The sequence below is a fragment of the Ceratotherium simum genome, chromosome 33 (genome assembly GCF_057802395.1).
Source record: "Ceratotherium simum simum isolate JZ-2026a chromosome 33, ASM5780239v1, whole genome shotgun sequence".
In the NCBI taxonomy this organism is placed as follows: domain Eukaryota; kingdom Metazoa; phylum Chordata; class Mammalia; order Perissodactyla; family Rhinocerotidae; genus Ceratotherium; species Ceratotherium simum.
The window spans coordinates 18,715,609-18,741,543 of record NC_141932.1 but is presented as its reverse complement, the minus strand read 5'-3'; the positions used below and the strand labels follow the sequence as shown (position 1 = coordinate 18,741,543).

The window sequence follows — 25,935 nt, the reverse complement described above, 5'->3', positions numbered from 1 at the left end:
AAGAAGACCCCACCATCTGTGGGATGCAGCTTATGCAATGTAGAGTGGGGAATTTATGGCACTAAATACTTACTTTAGAAAAGAGGAAATTTCTCAAGGCAATAATCTAAGTTCCTACCACAAGAAACTAGAAAAATGAGAGCAAAATGAGCCCAACTCAAAGCAGAAGGAAACAAATAATAAAGATAAGAACACACAGGTGGCCTTTACACTGAGCACCCTGAGAGGACAGACAGGACTGGAGCCCCTGGGAAGGGCAGGGCTGAGTCTGTAGGGTCAGACTTGGTTCTGTGTGTAGGATTTGGATGGGAAAGAGGAAGATGGGGGTGACTGTGAGGTCCCAGTCTTTTCTGTTCCCCTGCTGGTCACAAGCAGGTGGAGGAGCCGTCAGGTGTTGGTTCTATCCTGGGAGATTTGTTGTCATGCCCCATGTGTCCCTCGGGAGGAGGGTTTGCTTGACTGGAGAGGATGGGTGGATGGCCAAGGCCTCTGACATAGGCACGGGGCTCAGTGTAGAGGAGCTGGGAGAGTAGCCCAGGGGCGTGGCTCAGCCCTGCTGCACAGGGGGCTCAGCTGGGGCTTGGGGAAACAGGATGCTGTGCTGAGGGGGTGCTCCAGGCTGGATGATGGATGTGTTCCCAAGGTCAGGCACTGAGAGTCAGAAGTTAATCACAAAACCTTCCCTCCGGGTTGTAGGCAAGACAGTGGCTTGACTCTCCAGGATGAGATTCCTCAAGGCCACCCTCTGGGTGCAGCAATCTGCCATGTGGGGAGTTGTAACGATGTGCCAACAACTAACTTCCAGACACGTGCAAAGGGTTCACGATTTATAAATTAGAGCAGAATTGGGTTATCCCTGTAATAACATTCTCCCTCACATCTTTCTCATATAGAATAGAAATGGGGTGATCACCCTGCTGCAGCTCCTAGGATGAGCATTGCTGTGACACTGTCCATGGCACTGACAACCACAAACTATCCAAGGCTTGGGAGTTGTGATCTTTGAGCTGCATCTGCTTTCCTTTTGTTCTTATCAACTGAGCATGAGTAACAAGGAAGAGGTGGAGAGGGCTGCAGGGAGTATGGATCAACCTCTGTCTCCATTGCCGGGGGACAGTGGGGGTGCTGTGGGTATCGCTTTAGGAACTGACTCCACAGTCAGGATGACCAAGTCCAGGCTGCCCATGGGCAGTTTGTGATGAAAGAAGAGAATGAACATGGCCTTGAGAGGTGTGGTAGTCAGAACAAGGACCCCTCAAAGATGTCCACATCCTTATCCCCAGAATCTGTGAATATGTCGCCTGATAAAGGGAATTTACAGATTAAATTCAGGATCATGTAACTGAGAGATTATGGTGGTTTATCTGGGTGGGTCCAATGTAATCAGAAGGGTCCTTTTTATAAGTGAAAGAAGGAGATAGGAGAGTCACAAGCAGAGAAGGAGATGTGATGATGGGAGCAGAGCACAGAGAGACTTCAAGATCCTACGCTGTTGGCTTTGAAGATATAGGAAGGGGCCACAGGCCAAGGAATGCAGGCAGCCTCTAACAGCCTGAAAAGGCAAGGAAATGGACTCCCCCTTAGAGCCTCCAGAAAGAACAGAGCCATGCTGACACCTTGGTTTGTTTTGTTTTATGCTGATAAGCTTGTGGTAGTCTCTTACAGCAGCCAAAGGAAACCAACAGGAGGCGCCACCTTGTCTAACCCAACACCGTGTGCAGGTGGGATAAGGAATAACTTAGAGCTAAATCATGCTGTGAAACTTTGTGGGTTTTGTAACTCTCTCTCATCTCATGACAAACAGCACACGGGTAATGGCAGAACATCCTTGTGAACTGTGGACTCCCTGTCTTGGTGATGGAGCACCTTTGTTTGTGTGAGCGTGGACACCCCGATCCAAGTAAACCTACATGGGAACATCACCCTTCCTGGGTGACGTCAGTCCTTCAGAGAAGGACTGAGAACTGCTGGCCCAGGTGTGTGGAGGGGGCTGCCGGTGAGGCACAGGTGGGAGGAGGCCCGTGGGCCAGGTCGAGGAGGAGACACTTTGTCCTGTTGCCAGGGCTGTCTGGTGAGTTTAGGTGGGAGGAGCCCATGGGCAGAAAAAGAGCAAATGAGGGGTAGGGCCGGCCCTGTGGCTTGGTGGTTAAGTGCGCGCACTGCGATGCTGGTGGCCCGGGTTCGGATCCCGGGTGCGCATCGAGGCACCACTTCTCCGTTCATCCTGAGGCCGAGTCCCGCATACAGCAACTAGAAGGATGTGCAGCTACGACATACAACTATCCACTGGGGCTTTGGGGGGAAAAAAAAAAAAAAGAGCAAATGAGGGGAAGGTCCTCTTTATTCAGATCTCTCAGGTGGTCCACGGTGGGTTCCAAGCCCAGTCACTTTCTTTGGGAGCCCGCCACTTCCTGGAGCGATGGGAGCCTTTGTCCTGGGCTCAGGGCAGCTTCTTGGGGTTTCCAGACATCCAAGAGGGAACCGAACCTCCGGGCCCAGGTCCCTGAATATCCTCAGGGCTCAGAACTGATTCTCTGGCTCATGCTGCAGCTCCTGACCCCACCCAGGGTCTGGGGGTGGTTCTCAGGAGGGCCCCTCCCTACAGCTCTTAAGGAGCGGCTCCTGGAGGAAACTAAGAAGCCACATCTGCTTTGTGGTCAATCCGGCAGTAAATGTTTGTGTGGGGATGTAGTAAATCCTGTAAAAGAGAGAAGAGGCCTCCAAGCCCCTGTAACATTCTCAGAACATGTCTCAGCCTGTCCCAGGCCGTGGGCCCACACAAGCTGCTCTGTGGGGTCCTGACTGTGCTGGGGGTTTCTGGCCCTAGGCCCTTCCCTCCTTTCACCACCCCCTGTTCTCCTCTTTGCTGCTGTTTCCTGAACCTCGAAGCACAGCCAGGGGTGGGCTGGGGGACAGATTTTGGTCCCCCTTGGGCCTGTGGCACCAGAACATTCATGGCCCACACTCACCTGGTAGATGGGAACAGCTGTCCTGGGGCCGGGTAGGGGGGCCTGGGAAGGGGAGAGAGCAGGTGTCAGGGGACAGGGAGGGAGGGTCAATTCTCCTCAGGGGTGACCAGCTCTGTCTCTGGAGCAGCAGTCTCCAAACCTGTAGCCCTGCACCCCAATCCCAGTGCATGCTACCCCCACCCTTGTTAGCCCAGGACCCCCAACCTGATGCTCCTGGTGCCCACTCTGCTCCTGGCTAGTCTACAGGATTCTCTTCAGGCTGACTGAGGGGGCCAGGGAAGGTGCAGGATAGGTTGGGGGTGGTCCTGCCCCTGAAATGGGGCCCACTCTTGGCCAGGGCGTGGCTCACTTTTCCTGAATGTTCTGGGGGACGGGGGTCTGCATTGTGCTTCAAGATGGAGCAGTCCCCTTGCCCTGAGCCTGCACAGCTGGAATCCCGAGGTAAAGGGATGGGGACAGGATGGGCTTACCGGGCATGTGGAGCTACTGGAGGAACCATGGCCTGGGAGCAGAGACAGGGGTTAGCAACAGGGGAGTGAGAAAGTTTCAGCCCATCCTCCCAGGAGGTGCTGGGGACCTCAGCTCCCAGACAACGAGGGGAGATACCCTCTGGCCTTTTTAGAGTCCAGTGAGGGCAAGGTGGTGAGCCATGATCAGACCCCACAGGTGAGGGCTGACTAGCCAGTTGGGGTCCCCTGTGCTGAAGCCCTAGGGAAAGAGTCAGATGCCCCAGGGATGACTGGCAGCAGTGGACACAGTGGGCAGACCCAGGGGCTCCCAGCTGCTTCCGGGCTGAACGGACACTCACCGGGGGTGGACGCTGGGGACCGGTGCTCTTTGAGGTCACGCTGGCCACTGGCCCTAGGAAAGGTCAGGCTTATTTGTGAGATTGCAGGGAGAGGTCACAGCTTTGGTGTCAGAACAGGGGACAAGGGGGGTCCCCTTGGTGCAGGGGGTGGAGACCTCCTTTCTCCGCCAATGCTGTTTAGGAGGGGAGGGCCCAGGAGAGGCGAACTGAGGAAAGGCCTTAAGAAGCCACGTCTGTCCTGGGCCCCGAGGGAAAGGATCCTCAGGCCGATGGCGGTCTAGAAGTAAGTTGCCAAGAAGGGACTAAGGAATGATACCACTAGGGTCTGACTGAGTGGAAGGATCGAGACCCTCAGAGGAAAAGCAGGGCCACTTGTGCAGGCCAGTTGGGGACCCCCGAGGATCTTGGATCTCACGAAATGTGGAGCCCCTGCTGTTGCCAGACCCGCCCCTGAGGCCGGGAGATGCTGAGATGTGACCGTGGCCGCGTCCTTTATCTCCATCTGCCTGGACAGAGGCCTAAGGACATCCCAGGACCTGCTGTCCTGACCGGCCCAGTTACTCCTTCTCACCGGTCAGGGGCTGTGGTTACCGCATCTGCCACATGGGGGCGTTTGACCCCCACCCGGCCTGTCCAGGCTCTTCCACTCTCCACTGTGTGACCTGGGCCAGGGCAGCCCTCAGATCCAGGCTGTAAATTCCCCTCACCAGGTGGGCAGGGTGAAATAAAGAACAGGAGGTACCGTTCGCTGAGCTGTTACTACGGGCCAGCACTGCTGTGGGTTTGCTGAGTGAACAGGGACAACACTAAGGGGATGTTTTCTTCATTGTGCCTAATTTGTAGATGAGGAAGGCGTTGAGGAAGCAGCACCAGGTGAGTGGCTGGTGTGGAAGGAGCTGGATGGAAGGAGAGGGGAAAATACACGGAGAAATTGGGCAGCCGTGGAGAGCCAGGCCCAGAATCCGAGAATGGGGTCTCCTTCCTCCTGGCCTGGGGTCAGCCTGGGGGACTGGAGCAGCGTGCCAACAATGCCATCATACCTGCTAGTCCTTGTGAGGAACAGGAAACATCCCAGGGCAGCTGCCAGTGCCACGCCGACCAGGACCCCAAGCACGATGCCCACAATGGCTCCCACAGGGAGGCCTGTAGTGGTTTCTTCTGCTGAAAGCAGAAGAGAAAGGGGGAGAGGGTGAAGGCCCAAGTCCATTCCAGGGGAAACCACAAGGGGCCCTGCAGGGGAAGGGCCTGGCGGAAGGAAGGAAATGCTCCCGAGGTCTGTGTGCGGTCTGTGTGTGTGGTCATCACAACGTCCTCCCGACACCCCCACAGCCAGCGGTTGCATCCTGTTCTGTGTCTCACATTTGAAACCTTGGACTTGCTCTAACTCCTCACATTCTCCCACAGGTAGCCAGTCCCATGTCCTGTTCATTTTCTTTTTAAGGCCTCTTCTCCTCTCACATGACGCCTTTTCCCTCTGCTTCTTTCCGTCATTATTGACTGTCTTAGAGGGCAGGCCCTATAGGTCAGCCTGACGCTGATTAATAATAGTAATGATGTGAGCTGACTGTTTTCCAGTGCCTCCTGTGTGCCAGGCACAGTGGAAAATACTTTACATCCCTCTCATCGGTCCTTCCATCCCCAGCAGGAGAGGGGGTGTCGTCCCCACTGTGCATCAATAGAACTGAGACGCAAATGCTCTATAGAGGTCATGGAACTGGGAAGTGATTTTTACAGCTAATGACAACATTAATAAAATAACAGCTGCCAGCTTTGATTGAGCCCTGACTCTGTGTGTGACCCTAAGGGCTTTAATCCTAATAAACATCCTCACAACAGCCCTAAGATTCAGCTGTTCTATTCCAGTTTTATAGGTGAGGAAACTGAGGCTCAGGTGCTTGAGAGTCTTGCTCAAGGTCAAACATCTGGTGCCTATCTGAACCAAGACAACAAGAAGATTAGCCTCATTCTGGGGTTCTTATCCATGTTGTTCTATAGGCTCTGAAGGAAGCTCCCACCTCCTCAGGGCTTGCATCATTTCACACCCCCACCAGTGAAATATATGAGAGAGGAAGTGGGAGAGGTTGAGGGTCACTCACAGCTCACGGCCAGGGTGATGAGGTCACTTTTGCTGGAACTGACTGGGTTGGAGACCTCACACTGATAATCCCCGGCATCCTCCCTCCTGACAGGGTCTATGGTGAGGGTGCTGTTGTCCTGGGACAGCTTCATCCGCTCTGTGAGCCAGAGACTCTGGTTATTGAAGAACCACTGGATGGAGATGCCAGCGTCACGTGTGAGGCAGGTCAGGACCACAGCGTCCTTATATTCTGTGACTATGGTGTTGCTGGCTTGGATGGAGGGCTGTGCCACTGAGTCTGTGGAGACACAGAGGAGGCGACTGACTGAGAGTGGGCCTGGGCCTGGGGCCACGCTCCTTCCTCAGAAATCTCAGCCAGTTCTCAGATCCCACAGTGGGCTGTGTAAGGTGACCCAGAGGATGACCCTGACCCTGTGAATAAGGTTGTGAGTATTTATTCAGGTGACAGTCTGTAAGGAGAGGGCTGCACCTCCCCTCTGACCCCCAGATCACCCCAGGATGACCCTTGACCAGTTCCCCTGGACATTTTTGTAGTGTCAGTACCAGGAACCTCTTCTCTAACTTCGTGTCCTATAACTTCATCATCAAGTGGAATTTTTGTCCCATGGACTTTCATGTGACTCTTTCTAGAAGTTTTGTGGCTTTAAAAGGTCGGGCCCTGCTCCTCATGTAAACTTGCCTGTGTTTTGGGGAAGGCAGGTCTGCCAGCCCCGTCCATCTCTGGGGCCAAGGGAACTTTACACGAAGTAGGTATGTAGTAAATACATATAAAGGTATTTCCTTCTTGTTAAATAATTTGTTAGGGAATGAGGATGGCCCCACCCAGGTTTCCTGACCTTAGGATCTAGAGAGCTTCTATCTAAAGGATTTCTCACTCTGAAAAGGACTTTTACTTCCAGGTCTGTGGATTGAATATCACAGTGAAGGAAATCTCTGGAGAATTGGTTACCAATTTAACAAAATACGGGCACTCTTAGGAAGAGAGGGAAATTACTGCAACATAGTGAAGGCCTTACATGACAGGCCCACAGCCAGCAGCATACTCAGTGGGGAAACACTGAAAGCTTTTCCACTAAGATCAGGAAGAGGACAAGGATTCCACTTTCACCACCCTATTCAGCATAATCTAGACGTCCAAGCCAGAACAATTAGGCAAGAAAAAGAAATAGAATGCATCCAAATTGGAAAGGAAGAAGTACCATTACATCTGTTTGCAGATGGCATGAACTTATGTGTAGAAAACCATAAAGATTCTAAAAAAAACTTGTAGAACTAATAAATGAATTTAGCAAAATTGCAGGGTATAAAATCAACATACAAAAATCAGTTATGTTTTGATACACTAATAATGAATATCTGAAAAGAAAATCAAGAAAACAATTGCATTTACAGTAACATCAAAAAGAATAAAGTACTTAGGAATTAACCAACGAGGCAATTGCCTTGTACTCAGAAATCTACAAAATGTTGCTGAAAGAAATTAAAGAAGACACAAATAAATGGAATGACATCAGTATTCATGGATGGAAGGGCTTAATATTGTTAATATGACAGTACTACCCAAAGAGACCCCCAGATTCAATGCAATCCCTATCAAAATCCCAACAAAATATTTTGCAGAAATTGACATTCCCAAATATTCACATGGACTCTCAAGGGACCCCAAATAGGCAAAATAATCTAGAAAAAGAACAAAGTTGGAGGACTCACACTTCCTGATTTCAAAATTGATTCCAAAGCTACAGTAACCAACATCGTGTGAGTTGGGCATAAAAGACAAACATATAGCCCAATGGAATAGAACAGAAACCCCAGAAATAAACTCTGGCATATATGGTCACATGATTTTTTGACAAGCTTGCCAAGACCTTTCAATGGGGAAGAAATCTATTCAAGAACTGGTTCTGGGAAAGCTGGATATCCACATGCAAAGGAATGAAGCTGAACCCTTACCTTACACCATGTATAGAAATTAACTTAAAATGGATCAGAAATCTAAACGTGAGTCAAAACTATAAAAGTCTTAGAAGAAAACAGAGAAAACACTTCTTGAAATTGGATTTGTCAAGATTTTATAGATATGACACCAAAAGCACAAACAATAAAAGAAAAAATAGATAAATTGGATTACATCAAGAGAGAACATTTCTGTGCGTCAAAGGATACAATCAAGAGAGTGATGGCAACCCACAGATTGGGAGAAAACATTTGCAAATCGTGTCTGGTAAGAGAGAAATATCCAGAATATATAAAGAACCTCTTCAACTCAACAAGAACAAAAAGGAAGTTGACCCCAAGGACTCTTCTTCCTTCCCCATCTGCAAACCCCCCACTTTCTGGGGCTGAGAGAACCCCCTCCCCACATTCCAGGCTGGACCCACATCTGCCCTGGGAAATCAGAGAGCAAGGGGGGGAAGTGTCTGCAGAGATGTGGTGGGAGGATTCAGGGACAGATTTGAGATTTGCTGGTGTCCGTGGAAACAGGCTGGGAAATAGCTTCTTTCAGACTCTTTTCTGAAAACCAACAGCCTGCACCCCAGAGCCTGGTGCCGATGGTCCAGGGAGCCACTACCAGAGACCGTGATGGTCTTGACTGTGGTCCCAGTGAGGCCAGGGACAGAGTTATGGACGAGGCAGGGATAGGATCCACTGTCATTCACAGTGATGATGGGGATGAAGAGCTCCGGTGTGGATTGCTGGGGCCTCCCATTGATAAGCCAGGAATACCGTGCAGGCGGGTTAGAGGCCGTGTGGCAGGAGAGGCTGAGTATTACCATCCAGATGCCCCTGGATGGTAATAGGAGTCTGAGGGGGAAATGGTGGGGGCATCTGGGCCATCTGGAGCAAACAGAGTAAAGCCGTTTGTGATGTAATCAGAGGGAAGGGGAAGCTCCTGGTCTGTAAAAGGGCCACAGTGTTCCTCTGAGCCGGATCACACCCTTGTTTTAACGAGTCCCAACCATGACCCCTCTGCGTTCACTCATGCTGAGTCTGAGACATTAACCTGTTTCTCCCATCACAGGTTATTAACCCCAAGCCTCTCAAGACAGCAGCAGCCCGTCCTCTCCTATTCTTAGCTCAAGGCTGGGCCTGCACAGATTTGCCTGAGACAGGAAGTCATGGCCAGCCTGGTGTCCAGGGGTGACGGTCTGTGTACTTGAATCTGAGAGGGATGGATGTGGCCTGGCCTCTGGTAGTGTGGATTTGGGCAGACACGCTGGGCCAGGTAGGGACAGGAGTTATTTACAGAGAACATTGAGGTAGAATGGGTGGCTACGACGGGCACTCACTGGGTTCCGGGTTTCACACTCATAGGGTCCTGTGTCATTCCTTGTGACACGGAGTAAAGTGAGAGTCCTGTTCCAGGGACAGCTCTAGCCAGGTGCTGTCCGGGAGGCTCTGATTGTTGATCAACCACAGGTAGGTGGTGTCCTGAGTGTCAGGTTCACATGTTAACACTACAGGGTCCTCGTGCTCCACGGGGCTGGAGTTGTTGCTTGTGATGGTGGGTGTGGGTAACTCCGTGTGCAGGTAACAGAGAGAATGTTGCCCTGTGTAGTACCTTTGATTCAATCAGAGTTGGCATCTCTCACCTCTTAAGTCCTTGAAAGAATAATGCAAGAGGATCCGAGTGCTCAGAGATCTAAGGCCACTTGCTCTATATCTGTGAGAAAGCGCAGACTTTCTGAGGTATCCATTCTGCAGCAGTGTTTGGTCACGGAAAGACACAGGACAGGAGTCAGAGACCCCCTGGCGCCTCTCCTAGTTTTTTCCTGACCAGCTGACTGCCTGGCCTGGGGACTGGGAGTCTGAGCAGAAATGAACGTGAGGAGACCAGGAGCAAGCCCTGAGGTCAGTTCCGTGCTCAGGCTGCATGCCCTGGAGGTGGGGCAGTTCTGTCCCGGTGTATGATAACAACTGACAGGAGACAGCGACCCCCTAAATGGTAGAGCAGAGTCCAACTAATCCAGAAAAGAGTGATGGGGGTGGAAGGAAGGAAAGAATGGTGAGTAAACGAATGAATGATCCGTAGTCTCTTCAGAGACTGCATCCTGAGTGCTGGGTCCTGGGTAGTTTTGGTCACACATGTTCCCTGTCCCCCCAGGGGAGAGACACCCACACCATCCGCTCATTCCTCCTTCATCAGAAGCAATCGAGAGTGTGTTACACGCGGGCCCTGTGCTGGCTGCAGGTGTAGAGTGGGGAGTGAGATGGCAAAGTCTTTCCTTTCTACTCCAGTGGGAGTGACCCCAACACGTCCGGAAAGAAATAAGTAATGTCAAGTCCAGTGCAGGGAGGTTGATCATCTACCCGAGGGGGCGGCCTGGACATTCCCTGCACTGACTGATTGTTGATGCAGGTAATTTAGTTCTAGAGTAAATGGTGATGAATTCTCCATTTGCTCTCACTCCCTAGACCAGAATTTCTCCCTCTGAGCTGAGGACACCTAAGAAGAAAGGATCTCAACCGACAGCTGGTCTTGGGTCCACAGACACCTAATAAGGCCCCGGGTGGAGGAGAGGACGGGGCTGTAGCTGCAGACAGACCTCGTGTCTGCCGCGCATGGTCAGTGAGACCCTTGTTCAGAGACTGTATCTCCCTGTGCCTCAGTTTCCCCTCAATAAAATAAGATAAATGGTAAGTGGTCTCTATTTGCCATGTTGTCTATGAATTAACCTTAATACATCCCCAAATACCTGACCTAAATCTTGGTAAGGTGCAGATGCCCAAATAAACATCATCTGTTATTGTTTGCCTCCATGGGAGAGGGCCCCCTGGGCTGATCGCGGGTCCTTGAGGAACTGCCAGGAGCATCTTCTCTGCTTTGTTCCTCCTCTGGGGGCACTGACCTTCCTCTGGAGTCTCCTAAGTCTCCCAGGGCACTCAGATAATACCCTGGGGACCTTACACATCTGCGCTCCCCACGCTGAGTCTCAGGTGAAGGATCAGGCTCTGCCCCTGCCCAGGTGTGGCTCTTGGGGCTGAGCCCTGGCTGGTGACCAGCTCAGGAGCCTTAAGACTCAGGCAGCCAGGAAATCCTTGCTCCCGGTCAGCGCTGCCCACAAGGCCAAAATCTAACCCTGGCACAGTCTCCCCAGGGTCACTGGAGTCAGGGTCCCTGGGACAGGGGTTTGTGCAGGGACTTCCCAGGGCTCAGCTTCTCTGTGAGGATCCCAGGTGGTCCCTCAGGTCAGCCCCTGACCAAGCTCTGCAGGGTCTTCCTCAGATTGTTGGAGTCTGGATGCTGGGAAAGGAATTCTGATCTTATGAAGTTTGTCTCCACTGTGTGTGTCCTGCACTAAATGCTCAAACTCCAACATGGGATGTAATGCAGAGGGGGATGCAGGCACAGTCCAGGCCTGTCAATCCTGTGTGTGAAGTAGAATTCACCCCACCCAACACTAGAGGTCAGAGAGGAATCACTCACGGTATACGCGGAGCTGTCCCATTCCTACTTCAGTTAGCAAAGTTGTCTTTATGACTCGTAGGGTGTAGTATCCTGTGTCCTTCTGGGTGACATTCTGGAACAGCAGGGATCCGTTGGGGTATATTGTCTCTCGACCACTGTATACAGGCCCTGGGATAATTACTTGTCTGCCTATCACATAGGTTGCAATTTGTTGACTGGAATCTACTCTGTCCCCTTTGTACCAGCCAAAACCGACAAGCCTCCCAGGCAGATTGTGGACAAGTAGAATAACATCCTTTCCTTCAGCAGCTTTGCTCGGCACCGATTCAATAGTGAGTTGAACAGTGGTGGGCGGGTTCCAGAAGGTTAAGAGCGAGACTAGAAGGGAAGAGAGAGAGATCAATCAATATTTGGACCTATGTATTGGGATGGAAAGATGAGGCCCTGGGTCCTGAGCAGGTCTCTTCATCTCTGAGACTTGGAGTGTGTGTGAGTGTGAGTGTGTCTCTGTGTGTGTGTCTACTGGTCAAGGTCAGCAGCATGACCACCATTACTTCAGCCCCTCTGAACTTGTTATTTCCTCTGTTCATAAAACTCTTCCCGGGTGTCTGCCTGGCTCACTCCCTCACTGCCCTCAGAGCCCTGCTCACTTTCAGGGGCGTCCTTGGGAGATGCCTTCCCTGACCTCCTGCTCTAAAGACTCTCTGTGTTCACTGTCTGACCTTTCCTGCTCTGTTCCCTTCATGGCACTTGTCAGTCCCTGACATCACATTCTAAATCTCTTTGCTCATCTGTCCTCCTCCCCATGGAATGTGAGCTCAGTGAGGGCAGGGACTTGTGTGATCTAGTTGTACCCCCAGTGCCTGGAACAGGCTGCAAACACCTGTGGATGAGTGAATAAGTGTCTCCAGGGCCCTCCACGTCCTGGTGTTTATTTGCCAGTTTCTGAGGTTGGTGGATAAGGATAATTTTAGTGCCACTGGTTAAGTGTTTTTTTTCGGTGTCACCTCACATAAATTATTATTATCATCAGTTTTCAAAATTCAGTAGTCAGCGATGAATAACTTGGGAAACGAATAGTAAGTGAGATTTTCCTGCCCCTCACCAATTCCAGTTCACTGAGAATTTCCTGTTGCTGCGTCCCCTCCCCCATCCTACTCTGCTCCCGTGTCCTTTCCCCTTAGGTTCAAACAGAGGTTTTGTCCTCTCTCAGAGCCCTGTCCTCCCCAGGTGACCCCACCCAGTCTCTGTCCTCCCGTCCTCCCTCCCTCCCACCCACCCTGAGGGAATGGTCCCCTCTCACCGGCCAGCAGGAGCCTCTGCCAGTGGCCGTGCCCTCTGTGGGCAGGGGCTGAGGGGGGCTCCATGGTGTCTGCTGCCTGCTCTGTCCCTCCCTCTGTGAGGAGAGCTTGGGCTCCAGAAATGCTCACAAGGGCTGTGGCTCCTGATGCCTCAGCTCTGCTGTCCTTCCTCCCTCTGTGCTGAGCCTCCTGCTGGGGCAGGAGCACTTTGCCTGTCACGTGGGCCAGGGGCGGGGTCTGTGCCCAGTACTGTCCCTCTCCCTCCCCTCACTCCTGCCTCCCTCTTCCCCTTCTTGCCCTTTCACATCTGTCTCTATTTCTGTTCCCTGGGAGCTGCTGAAGCCTCTGCCTTCTTCAGCAGTGATTCTCATCACTACACACACACACACACACACACACACACACACACCCTTGTTTGGACAAGCATGAGCGTGGGGCATGGTGTCCTGGTCAGTCCCTACAGCTTCGGATGGGGGTGCACAGTCAGCCACCTCCCCCCATTCACATCTGGCTTTGTTCTTTTGAGCAGGAGCCTGGGGGCTACATCAGGAACTCTTGTCATAGGGATGTCACCCCCATTGTGCTTTGGAATCCACTTGTGAACGTTATGAAGATTGTGAATGTCCAGGTGACAGGTTAGAAATGCTACTTTAGCAGGTGCTCTGGTAACATGGATGCCCTGCCATGCTGAGACCCCATGATGTGAGGGTGGGGCAGCCTCTCCCCATCTCCTGTGCACAGGGAGGGTCTGCAGATCTGTTAAGATGCAGATTCTGAACCGGCAGGTGTGGGGTGGACCCGAGAGTCTGCATCTAACAAGCTCTCAGGTGATGCTGATCACACTGGCCTGTGGAGCACACTTTCAATAGCAAGGCTGATGGGGACCCCTGTCCCCTGAGAAGATGACCCACCTGCCCCAGCATTGGCCTCTGCTGTGTCCTGGCCTTGGGGTCTGTCAGCACCACACAGAGACCCGGGGGTCTCCAAACCCAGGGGATTATTTCCATTTGTGACACAGAAACCCAGCTGGACGCCAGGGTCTTCCCAGTGTCCTCAAATGCTCTGGGAAGGTTGGATTTACTCTCAGCAGGAAGGTCACAGAGATGGCTCTGGGGATGAGAAAGGGGCAAGCTGTGTGACGACTGGTGAGGGGATCCGCCCTCCGTCTCCAGTGTCATCAACCTGGCCTTTGCTTTCCGGGACAGACACCCAGTATGGGTGTGTCAGAAGGAGCTGCAGTTCCCGGGTGTGAAGGGGGAGGTTTCCTGTGTGTCCTGGTGAAAGGATGGTGGTGGTGGGAGGTGGTGGCTGTGGGCTCCCTTGTCCTCAGGGGAAGATTTCAGGGAGACCACCCCCCTTCCCCGTGTCTGTTGGTTGAGCTGTGGCTCAGAGCCTGTCTATGTGCTCCCTGACCATCCTGGGGCGTCTGTCCTCTGCCTGGCTGACTATCCTGTGGTCATTCCAACTTCCCTATGGTTGGTGCCAGGCGGGGAGTGGGGACCTGCAAAGGACCCCAAACAGAACAGGGTGCTCTGAGTACCTTAGAGGGGCGGGTGGGACAGAGCAGGCATTTAGGCGGGGCCCAGAAGGATCTGTTGGACCAAGGGATGGAAATCAGGCTCCTTCTCCACCTCAGCCAAAACCATGTTCATGTGTTAATTTCCTGCTAATTGTGTGTCCCAATTTCACCCCCTGGAGTACATGAGGAGACCTGCAGCCAATGTCAGGGGCTGAGCCAGGGATACTAACCAGGCTGCAAAGGGTGTAAGCTGACCCTGAGCCTTGGACAGAGGTGGGCTCTGAACTCCAGGATGAGGGGCCTCTCAGCATGGGCCCTGTCACTGGGGATCCCGGGCTGCCTGACTCCATCCCAGCTCAGGGTGAGCCCAGGGAGAGGCGAGGCGATGTCCAGTGGACTCCTGATCCAGTGTCCTGTGCTGCCTGGTGGGTTTTCTGCCTCAGCAGGAGCTCTTTGCCCCCAGAGTTCAAAGGAAGGGCCCAGTGAATGGTCTCTTGAGGTCTCAAGGCACCCTGGGAGGTCTCAAGGCCTGGGAGTCTGGTCTCCATAATGGCCTGTGTTTCTCCATCACAGCACTGGGACATTGTATCCAAGTTATTTTATCCCTGTTTGTCATCTGCTATAGATTTCCACATAGGGTCCATGACCTGGAGCAACACCACATGGAGACTCAGCCAGGGGATCCCCTGGTTTCCTCTGTTATAGGAGGGGAGGCCCCTGTGGGACCCTCAGCCCTTCTGAGATGGAAGCAAATGCAGATCCTGGTTCTCCTGTCCCATCCTGGGTGAGAAATTCCTCTTGTTTCCCCTGACACTTTGGGCTGGTGCGATGTCTTCCTGGGTCCACAGCCAGGTGTCCCCACTGACCAGGGATCCTGGGGATGGGGAGTCACACCCTGGTTCCTTTGTGATCAGGGTAGGGCTGTGACCCGCCCTGGTGGTAACTCCACCTTGGGTGGAGGATCCAGAGTTTGTGTCAGGTCAGGTCTGTGTGAGTAGCGGAAGGACCCAGGACTTCTCTCGGGGGAGAGAAGTCACTCACAAGGAAGAGATGGGGAGGGGGTGTGATATTCTGGGAGGAATGGGAATCTGACCCCTCAGTGTCAGGAGGCCCCTGTCCTCCCTCCGGACTCTACAAGGGGTAAAGACTCATCCCCAGGACAGCTGTGGGCACTTGCTGGCCTCCTCCCATGCTGACGCCAGTGCTCCTGTGTCTACACAGAACGTGTTCTGACACCCCCAGTGTCACGGGGGTGACACACTTCCACTGTGTGGTTTCCCTCATTTGTTTAACGAGTGTTTATTCAGCAGCTGTTACTGGGTACAGACAGGGATGGCTGGGTATCTGGTCTGGCTTAGGTCTCACCCTCATAGACGTTGTTGCTGGAGTGGTTGCTTCTGTTCAGAGTCCACCCTGGGCACAAGGAAGGGATTGATCCTGGTGGCCCGTGACCTGGCTCCGCCTCCTGCTCTCACTGCAGGTTCCTTGTCAAACCTCCGTCTCCCATTCTGGCACCAACTGAGGCCTCAGCAGCCCCTTCCTGGCACCGGGGTCTGGATGCTATCGGGTGCCAAGCCGACTAAACCCTCCACCTCACCTGACTCTCCTGGCTTAGGAGAGAAGGGCCAGGTGACGGGATCGGGGTGTCTTGTGGGAAAGCACCTCCAAGCCTCGGGGACCGCCTCTTGTGGGGACTGTCAGGTGGCATCTTGGTGGGTGGTCGCAGAGCTGCCTGTGAGAGCTGAGTGTGGGGTCGGTGCTTTCCAGTAGGTATTTGGCTTCCAGAACTTCCCCATGTCCCTGGACTCGGCTGAGGCAAAGAGCACAGGGTTCTGGTGATGGTTGGGATGGAGCCACAAAGAGAGCGCAGGGCTCGCTGGCCTCGACACACATCCACCCATCAGCACCCTGCCAACACAGGGACATCAGGTCGCAGGGAGAGCCTGGGGCGTCCGCACTGTCTTGAGGACCAGGGGAGCTGGAGCCTGGGCTCCTTCTGTTGCTGGTTGCAGGTGGCGGGATCTGGGAGAGGACCCAGGAGCCACCTGTAGTTTTGTGTTTGAGATTTAAAGGGAAAAGGGGAGGAGGCCGGCTGGCTGGTGCAAGCGGTTCAGTGTGTACACTCCGCTGTGCTGGCCCGGGGTATGCAGGTTCGGATCCCGGGCGCGCGCTGATGCACTGCTTGTCAAGCCATGCTGTGGTGGCGTCCCATATTAAAAAAGTGGAGGAAGATGGGCACGGATGTTAGCCCAGGGCCAGTCTTCCTCAGCAAAAACAGGAGGATTGACAGATATTAGCTCAGGGCCGATCTTCCTCTCACACACACACAAATAAATGAAGGGAAAAGGGGAGTCATTTCTACCAGGTCACAAAATTGTAGGTAGCCTGTTGACAGAAGGACACTCTTACATCATTGTAAAACTAACAGAATGCACTGGATGCTCTTTTAAGGAAAAACAAATGTCTGTTTTAATCAGTAACTGTGATGCATGTTTTATTCTTCTAGTTCATTATTAATGTCACTTTTTGTAGTTTATCTCTTAAGGAAATGGTGAAAGCCGAGCAGGGTCCATGTTTTAGCACAGGAATGCGGATTTTATGTGGACTCTCCTATGATTTTAATGCCTTCCTATAATCTTCTGTGAACACTAATGTGATTTGTCTTTGTCCATTTCTACCGGTCATCCCTGTGGAGAGAGTCGCATTTCTCCCTAAGAGTTGGAAAGCCTCCAATACTAAAAAAAAGTGTCCAAATCCTTCTGGGTGATGATGATGGCACTCAAGTGGAGGTCTGCTCAGGGTGGGAGAAGGCATCTGTTTTTGAGAACTTTTCCCTGAAAATCACAAGCAGAAGGCACCTCTTGGACCTGTCACAATGTTGGGATGGAGGATGGACAGAAATAGAGGTTGGTAATCGAAGTATCAAATCGAAGATGGACAACACATTCTGCCCAGAGCTTGGGGATGGGTGAATGGCAAGGACACTAACAAGACCCCTCCTCAGTGAGGGTGCATCAAAGGCTCTGTGCTTAAGAGAGGAGCCTCGAGCTGGGGAGCAGGGTGCTGTCAGCCCACAGGTGCTGGGAATGAGACCCCAACACTGGCCAGTCTGTGACGAAGTCCACTTTTTGGGTGTAGATTCATCCTTAAGGAATGATGCCAAGATATATGATTCTGAAAATAATGAGATATTCCTTTGATATTATTTTCTTCTTAATAAGATATTTTTTCCTAATGATACAATGACTTTGCATTCGTTGCTAAGCTGCGTCTTAAGATGGTAAGAACATCAGACTAGGTGGTCTAATGACATTGCATCTAGATTTGTTATCGTGTATTTTTTCATCTCAACATCTATAGTATTTCCCTCATCTCACGTTGCTGTATAACCCAGTGGTGTCATTCTGACTTGTGGTTACACCCTTTGAAACACCACAGGGGCCAGCCCAGTGGTGTAGTGGTTAAGTTCGCGTGCTCCGCTTCGGTTGCCCAGGGTTCGCAGGTCCGAATCCTGGGTGTGGACGGACACATCACTCATCATGCTGTGGCAGGTGTCCCACATATAAAATAGAGGAAGATTCGCACAGATGTTAGCTCAGTGCCAATCTTCCTCACCAAAAAAAAAAAAAAAAAAAGAGAAACACCACAGTCTTCCAGCTGGTGAGCTACAAGCAGTCATAAGTGAATCACCCCTAAATATGCCTCCTTCTGAACCTGAATGTGCCCTTTGTCCAGGGTCAGCCCTAACCTCTCAGCTCTCCTGGCCCTTCTTTGCTTTTCTTCCAGCAGGAACCATCCACTAGAGGGCACTCACGCTCCTCCTTGAGTCTGGGGACCTTTTCCATCACGTGGGACAAATGCAAATATTTTTACTGCCACAACCCCCAGCCCTCAAATACTCTTTAGATTTGTTCTGAGTGAAGCTCCTGGGACAGACGCCAGGGACCCCAGGGAAGAGCCCCCCATTAGAGGAGGTGGCAGCCTGGCCTGCTGACCTGGAACCAAGCCCCGGGCCCAAGTCATTGGGGAGGGAGATGGTTCCAGGTGCAGTGGGCAGTGAAGGCTGGAGACTCAGGGCCCAGATTCCCCTGCCACGATGTAGACAATGGTGGAAATGGCCATGAGCCTGTGGCCCTGAAGGCCCTGTCACTTGGGATTTGTGCACATGGGCCTTGGCTGGGCTGCTGCAGAATATTCCAGACTGGGCCTTCCATGGCAGGAGACTGTGCTTCCCAGGTGTTTCAAGAACCTTCCTACTGTGAAGAATCAGGAGAGATGCATCATTCACCATGGCACAGCCTCTCTCAGGGCCTGAGGGAGCAGGTGGTGTCACGGCTTCACCGTTGATTCCAGATCAGGACCCAGGATGCGGGGAATGTGAAGTCCTGCTGACCCCACCTCTCAGGACACCACTGCTAGGCTGTCTGTGGGGAACTGGGCCTCCCTTCCCCATCCCTGCAGTGCAGGAAAGGGACCCCAGAGTCTCTTCATGTAGAGATGAACAGTGAAGGGGCACAGGCGAGTTTGGGCAGGTGGATGTGAGGAGAGGCCATTACTCCTGGAGGGAGGAGCTGTAGGTGGTGGGCAGACAGGAGCGCACAGCCCTCTGAGCTGCTGCAGCTGAGTCATTTCCTTTGGAGAAACCAGCCTTTTCCCTGCAAACATTCTAGAACTTCCTAGTTCAGAGCTTCTGGCTGAGGCCCCTCAGTTCTGTTCCCCAACCCCGTCCTACATCAACTCTCTGTCCCTATCACACTTGGGCAGCTCTGTTTGACTGCTCAAGTTTCCTGATAATGCCGGGTCTTCAGAATGGTCAGTGCCACCCTGTGCCCACCAGTCTGGAGGCCGAGTCCTGCCTTCCTGGTCAGCTGTGGGACCAGGCTCTCAGGCTCTATCATCCTGATTATCCATCGTCTGCCAGGAGGTGCCAGCAGCTTAACAAAGGAGAGATGCAGGGAAAACTGTGAGCCACCCTGTGTGTCTGCAAGTGGACCTGTGGGGGAGGAACCCAGGAAATGACTGAACTTCCTGCCAGTTTAGATGTGGGCAGTGTGTGCCCTGGGGACTTAATAGAGAATCCATTGGTATTTTCTCTCTTTTTTTGTGTATGTGTGTGAGGAAGATCAGCTCGGAGCTAACATCCATGCCAATCCTCCTCTTTTTGCTGAGGAAGACTGGCCCTGGGCTAACGTCTGTGCCTATCTTCCTCTACTTTATATGGGATGCCACCACATTATGGCCTGACAAACAGTGCATCAGTGCACGCCCGGAATCCGAACCCGGGCCGCCAGCAGTGGAGTGCGTGAACTTAACGGCTACGCCGTGAGGCCGACCCCGTATTTTCTTATTTTGTAGGACAGGCTTTTAAGTTTGGAATTATAGATTTCCCTTGATGTCACAGTTAACCTCACTCCCACTCACGTGGGGCACAGACTGCTAATTCCGCACCCTGGAGCAGGGTTGGTGTTGGGGCCAAGGCACTGGTGGCCTGGCCCGGGGACCCTCTGTATATGCAGCTGCTGCCGAGAGGTGTGTTCTGGGTTGGGAACAGTGAGCCTTCCTCCCTTGAGCCCTCCCTACTCCGGGCAGCACCCCACCCTCTGAGACCAATACCCCCATCCCCAGCCTCATCTCAGCCTTCCCGGCAGGCTCTGAGCTGACTGCCCCAGGGCCGTCATGGGGGTCACTCACTCTCTTTGCTCTGCTCCTGATGCCTGCCTGGTGCTGTCCAGGATCCTGTAGGTTCCCCGTGGGATGTGTGTGTGTGTGACAGGCCCTTGCACACATGTGAAATCTCAAGGTGGGGGAATTTGATTGTCATTTAACAAATATTTATTTTGAATGCAAGGATTCATGATTAGGACTTCTACATCTAATAAACGAGGGTTCATGTCATAGATTGGATCCCTCTTCTTAATCTTCCTGTCTTCCCGATGTTAGAATGATACATCCATGCCCTTTGCCTGTACCTTGCTGCTCCTCCCACTAGAAGGAGAGCATATCCTCAGCCTCATTTATCTCAGGCTTGGCCATAAGAACATGGAGTCCAGGGGTCTCCACTCTCAAAGATCACCCCCAGATAATTCTCAAGAACGCTGAGAATATGAGAAACATTCCCCTAAATAGTATGATTTGAGAGATTCCACCAGTAGGACAGATCGTTACCATATTGTAGGTTACAGGAGATTTGCAAATAGCGACTCCTTATCCTAATCTATAAAACCAAAGCAAAATACTCAAGAAATTATGTAATGAAATACGTAGGAGTACCAGGAGTCTTAGGAGATAAAAATATTACCTGTGGCTCTGAACCCCTTTCAATAAATAGCAGAAAAGGATGATAGTTAAGTAACTATTCCCCATTCTCCCACACTTCAGACAAGCATGTATCACAGACTCCGTCACTGTCTGGGGCAGCTGGACCAACAGCTCGCCCGTGTTTTGGACTAAAGTTAGGACCTGGTTCTTAAGGCTGTTGGAATGGGCCCTGCAAATGATCTTGGCAGGGCTGGCGTGTGTAAATAGCTACACCAAGGGAGCCTTCCTGGGGAAAACGCTCAGGAGATTTCAGTCTTCGTGATCTTACCACAAAATTAACAGAAATGAGGATGTAGTCCAAGCAATAAAAGGACCTGGAGACCCACCCTCCCTGCTCACACCCACGCCACCTCCCCTCAAAAGTGGGAGCAGCCAGTGTGCCTGAAGCCTGGGGGGCAGATTGTGCAGGGCCTGGGGTGCAGCCCATCTAGAGTGACATGATTCTTACGATATGAAGAGTCTGCGCTTTAGTCCGAGTGTGGTAGGAAGTCACTGAGGGGTTTGTGTATTTGTTGTTTGATTGATTTGTTTTCTGATAGTGACAGATGTGTCCTCACAACCCTCAGCAGGAACCGACCCTGTTGACACCTTGATCTCAGACGTCAGTATCCAAGACTGTAAGGTAATAAAATTCTGTTTGTTCTAAGTCACCTGATTTGTGGGACTTTGTTACGGCAGCCATAGCAAACTAAGACACCACACTTAAAAAGTAAAAATAAGCAGACGAATTTAATTTTGTTCTATTTTATCGAAATATTATAATTCCACATGTAATCAATATAAAATTATTAATGAGATATTTTACACTCTTTTTTTCATTCTGAGTTTTGAAATCCAGTGTGTGTTTGGCACTTACAGCCCATGTCCACTTGGACTCGCCCCATTTCAAGAGTTCAGTAGCCACAGGTGGGCCGTGGCTCCCGGCTTGGACAGTGATGAACTGAAGGGTCACCTGCCAGAACTCTCAGCTGCAGTGTCTCACCTGGACATGCATCTTGGGAGGATTCTCTCTCCATCACGCAAAGCTGTTCTGGCTCCAACTGGAATATAATATCTGCTATAAAGGGTTAATCCCAGAGAATGGGGAAAGCCATAAGGGCCTGGAAAAACATGCAAGAGGGGCCGGCCCGGTGGCGCAAGCGGTTAAGTGCGCGCGCTCCGCTGCGGCGGCCCGGGGTTCGCTGGTTCGGATCCCGGGCGCGACGCACTGCTTGGCAAGCCATGCTGTGGCGGCGTCCCATATAAAGTGGAGGAAGATGGGCACAGATGTTAGCCCAGGGCTGTCTTCCTCAGCAAAAAAAAAAAGAGGAGGATTGGCGGATGTTAGCACAGGGCTGATCTCCTCACAAAAAAAAAAAAAAGAAAAACATGCAAGAGTCAAAATTACCCCCAAATTCGGTACTAGCCACACACGATCTTTGAAATCTCTCAAAGACAGATAAGATAAGGCTTCAGAAGGGACCCAGTGAAACTACGCCTTTACAACTTTAAAAATTAAAATCTTTTACCCAAATGTGAAAGAATGTCTCGTTCTCTGTGTGGTAGGGTTTCAGGCTTGTGTCTTTGTGAGCTTTCTGGGCACTTCCAGAACCCCACAGCCTCTGACATCTGAGTAGATAAAGACCCACCACAATGGGCTGCATGAGAATTTGGAACATTGCCCTGAGCTACTGAGAGAAGGTTCTTGTGGTTCTCCAGCATCATGTCTCTATGTAGGTTTCTCTGAGAGGCATCCAGGATCCAAGTCCTTGGCCACATCCTTGAAGCCCACTCGTCCCCCAAATTTAAGCTCATTCCTCAGTCAACCATCATCAATATCTATGTCTCTAGGATGAAGTGCATGAGCCCTGAGAATAGAAGTTGGGCCTGAAACAAAACGTGTTGATCAACTCCTTCCGGATAAAAATTTTCAGAAAAATTGTATTTCTCAGTTGCTTTTGGTTGAAAAGGAAGGGGTCCATGCCTGTAGCTTTAAAGTCTCAGGGGAATAAGTATCCCGATTGTGGTCAGTTGGATGAAAACAGTGTTTTGTGTGCACTGATGTTGTCCTTTTGGTTGAAATTCTTCAGTGTGCATTTTCTAATGACCAGAACATTCTCTCACATAACCCGAATAAATCCAACAATAACAGGAAATGAACACTGATACGATATCACAATCTAATGCAAAGACTCCCTTCGAATTTTGATCATTTTTCAAATAATATTTTTATAGTAAAAATTAAACAAAACTAAAAAAAAGCTAAAGAAAACAAACTCCTTTTCCCTTTCCTTACTGTTCCAGGACCAGGTCCAGGCTGGCACGCGCCTTGAGGTGTCAGGTCTCTGGATCTCCCTCTGTTTTTGTTTCATGACATTGACATTTTTGAAGAGCTCCCAGACAAGATTTTGTTGAACAAACCCACTCAGTTGGGTTTGTCAATTATTTCCTGATGAAGAGAATCAGTTTATGTATTTTTGGCAGAAATGCCACAGAAGTGATGCTCTGTTTTCTCTATTACATCAAGAGATGCATAAAAGTTATTTACCCCATTATCATTTGGTTGAGATGGTATCTGCCAGGTCTCTGCACCATGAATGTAATTAATAAGTCTTCGGTACTTAGTACTTACTAAGCATAAAGCATTCACATGTATTTTGGGGGAGATATTTAGAGGCTGTGCTGTGTGAACGTCCTGTTCTCTCAGACTTGCCTCCACTGGAGCAAGATTCACCGGTGTTCTCTCCTAAACCGGTTACTACCGTGATTCTTGTCAGGCGGTGGTTCTCTAATTATGTCATTTCTTCTGTATTTACTAGTTGGCATTTCACTGTAGAGTCCAGCTTTCTCTTCACTCTGTTTGTTTGTCTACATCTATAAATCTTGTTGATTAAAAAGCAGACAATCTTTCCTGTTACTTTACAGATAGAAGGAATGCTGGGATTTTATTTGTCTTAAGTTTTTTTTTTTAGTTGCTCAGCTAACATCATCCACCAGGTGGCAGTCACAGCTCCCAGATGAAATTGTCTCTCTCTTTTATCTTCCCCCCACCCCCGCCCCCTTGACTCTTTTTTTTTTTATAATTTTATTTATTTATTTTTCCCCCAAAGCCCCAGTAGATAGTTGTATGTCATAGCTGCACATCCTTCTAGTTGCTGTATGTGGGACGCGGCCTCAGCGTGGCCGGAGAAGCCGTGCGTCGGTGCGCGCCCAGCATCCGAACCCCGGGGCCGCCAGCAGCAGAGCGTGCGCACTTAACCGCTAAGCCACGGGGCCGGCCCTGTCTTAAGTTTTTTTACCTGTGTCAACTTGGCCTTGTGGGTTAAAAATAAGAGAAATGGGCACCAACCCACCCTGTTTGTTTAAATTTATCAACAATTATCCACATCTAGTTATTTGCTTAAAAAGAAATGAAAATGTTCTGATCTGGCATGATTGGCTTCACAAATTTTAAGTGTCTAGATCAGACTCTATATGTTAAATGAGTTATAGGTAGCTTAAGAGGAAAGAGAAAGGGCTTCCTTCTCTCCAGAAAATACAACATTCTAGTATAAGCAACACTCCAAACACAGGCCATAGTCATCCTTCACCAATTCATTCAATGCTATGGAATCCATTCTGGTTCTGCTCCAACTTGGGTGGGGAGTCTCATCCCCACATCTGAAATACTGATCTGGTCCACCAGGAGGATCTCAAAGTCATGGAAGGGATGTAATCAGAAGCCTGTGCCCGTGAGGACCTGGCAAAGCCCTTGTCCACGTGTCTCTGAGACAGTCCTCTTTGGTGGTAGAGGGGGCACTCTGGCTCTTGAGAAACACAGTAATATAAAAAACTATCAAGACACTTAAAATGGCTGTGTTTAACTTATTTAAAATTTTCAAAAGTGAAAAATCTGATGACGGTTCGTTACCAAATGATGCAATTGACAGGGAAATGTGGTTGATTAAGTAACATACAAAACAGTAAAAGATTTTAATAGTCAACAATGGAAGGAACATGATATTAGAACTTAACCCTTTGAAGAGTGAGAAGAATTGATTTGTTAAAAATCAAGGATGTGGGGCTGGCCGGTGGCCCAAGCAGTTAAGTGCACGCACTCCGTTGCGGCGGCCCGGGGTTCGCCGGTTCGGATCCCCGGCGTGCACAGTCACACAGTTTGTCAAGCCATGCTGTGGCGGCGTCCCATATAAAGTGGAGGAAGATGGGCATGGATGTTAGCCCAGGGCCAGTCTTCCTCAGCAAAAAGAGGAGGATTGGCAGATGTTAGCTCAGGGCTGATGTTCCTCACAAAAAAAAAAATCAAGGATGTGATAAAGTCAACATACAGCACAGAGAACTGCTCTGACATGACGCAGAATCTCGCCTTCTAGGGAGAGTCAAGAGAAGGCAGAGAATACTTTTTAAAACGTCTCCGTAAGAGCCAACTAGTAATCCAGGGAAATTTTGTCCTCTTCGCAGAGAGAGAACCAAATTCTAGTTTTATATCAGTACAATACTGGTCATCAAAGCCCTCTTTAAAAATATTCTTATACATAAGCCCATTAAATATGGGCCGGCTATGACCAAGACAAACAAAATTCACTGTCTGTGAACCCTTTGCCACTGTCTACATCCATTCGGGTTTTGTCCTACACTTTCCTCTTCCCTATTCTGGAACAATCCATCATTTCATGTTAGGACAAAACGACTCTCTTTTTTGCTTAACAAAATCTCATCCTGCATATTTTCCATGCACTATTGTTCTCTGTCATATTTCCTCCTACGAGAGTCTCATTCACATGGATGGGTTCTAATCTTAACCACGGAAACATCTACTTCATAGAGAAAACTAGGAGGTGGGTCATGGTGAACTGTCTGTCCAGCAGAGCATATGCATATACATCCCACGTATGGTTATAACCATAGAAGTCCTTCCAGTAACATTCTCAATGTGACAGAATGAACACAGTCATTAACACACACAAAGATACTTATAGCCTGAAAATTATCCCTTGTAATTAATATTTCAGTGTGTTAACTTACTTAGGATTGATCTAGGTATTTAATGAATAGCCAATAATTAACTTAATTTAGCATCAGATAAGGTTGGAAGTTCCCGAAAGACTTTGAAAATTATTTTCATGGTGACATACTACAAAGATATAATTACTGCTGAAATAAAGTGTCATCAGAATGAATTCACTTTCCTTAATTTATGGGCATTTTAGAAATATTCAGTTACTTTTCCCTAGATCCCTGAACTAAACCTCCCTGAAGGGATTTTATAATCTAATTAGTAACACCACTGGAAGGTGGGAAAATATTGCACATACATACATACCTACATAAACATCCAGACAGACACAAAGAGAGAGCTTCTCGCTTCAATTAAAGTTTCAGCTCCTGGTTTGTAGACAAGAAGGGTGCTTGTCCTTGCTCTATCTTGGGGTTCTTACCAGGACTGTGTTTCTGGCGGAAGGGGCAGGTTGAGGTCACCTGCTCAGTATGAGGCCTAAAGTGTCCCACCAGTATTTGAGGAGGAGGCCCTTTCAGG

General features: G+C 50.3%; 1 protein-coding gene across 3 annotated transcripts in view; it reads right to left on the bottom strand.

Moving 5' to 3' along the window:
* Window positions 1-2,323: 2,323 nt before the first annotated feature.
* LOC101399247 (cell adhesion molecule CEACAM21-like) overlaps window positions 2,324-25,935 on the bottom strand; it is a 35,825-nt gene continuing 12,213 nt past the window's right edge. The window contains exons 2-8 of one of the 3 annotated variants that reach the window (XM_087421654.1): window positions 11,304-11,663; window positions 5,874-6,152; window positions 4,818-4,938; window positions 3,778-3,830; window positions 3,440-3,471; window positions 2,970-3,011; window positions 2,324-2,698 (exon numbers count right to left, since the gene is read on the bottom strand). In XM_087421654.1, coding sequence (XP_087277780.1) covers window positions 2,633-2,698; window positions 2,970-3,011; window positions 3,440-3,471; window positions 3,778-3,830; window positions 4,818-4,938; window positions 5,874-6,152; window positions 11,304-11,663 — 953 coding nt within the window. In that variant the 3' untranslated portion in view covers window positions 2,324-2,632. Of the gene's footprint in view, window positions 2,699-2,969; window positions 3,012-3,438; window positions 3,472-3,777; window positions 3,831-4,519; window positions 4,674-4,817; window positions 4,939-5,873; window positions 6,153-11,303; window positions 11,664-25,935 lie in introns of those variants that run through there. The other 2 variants (XM_087421655.1, XR_015549491.1) reach the window with 2 other exon arrangements.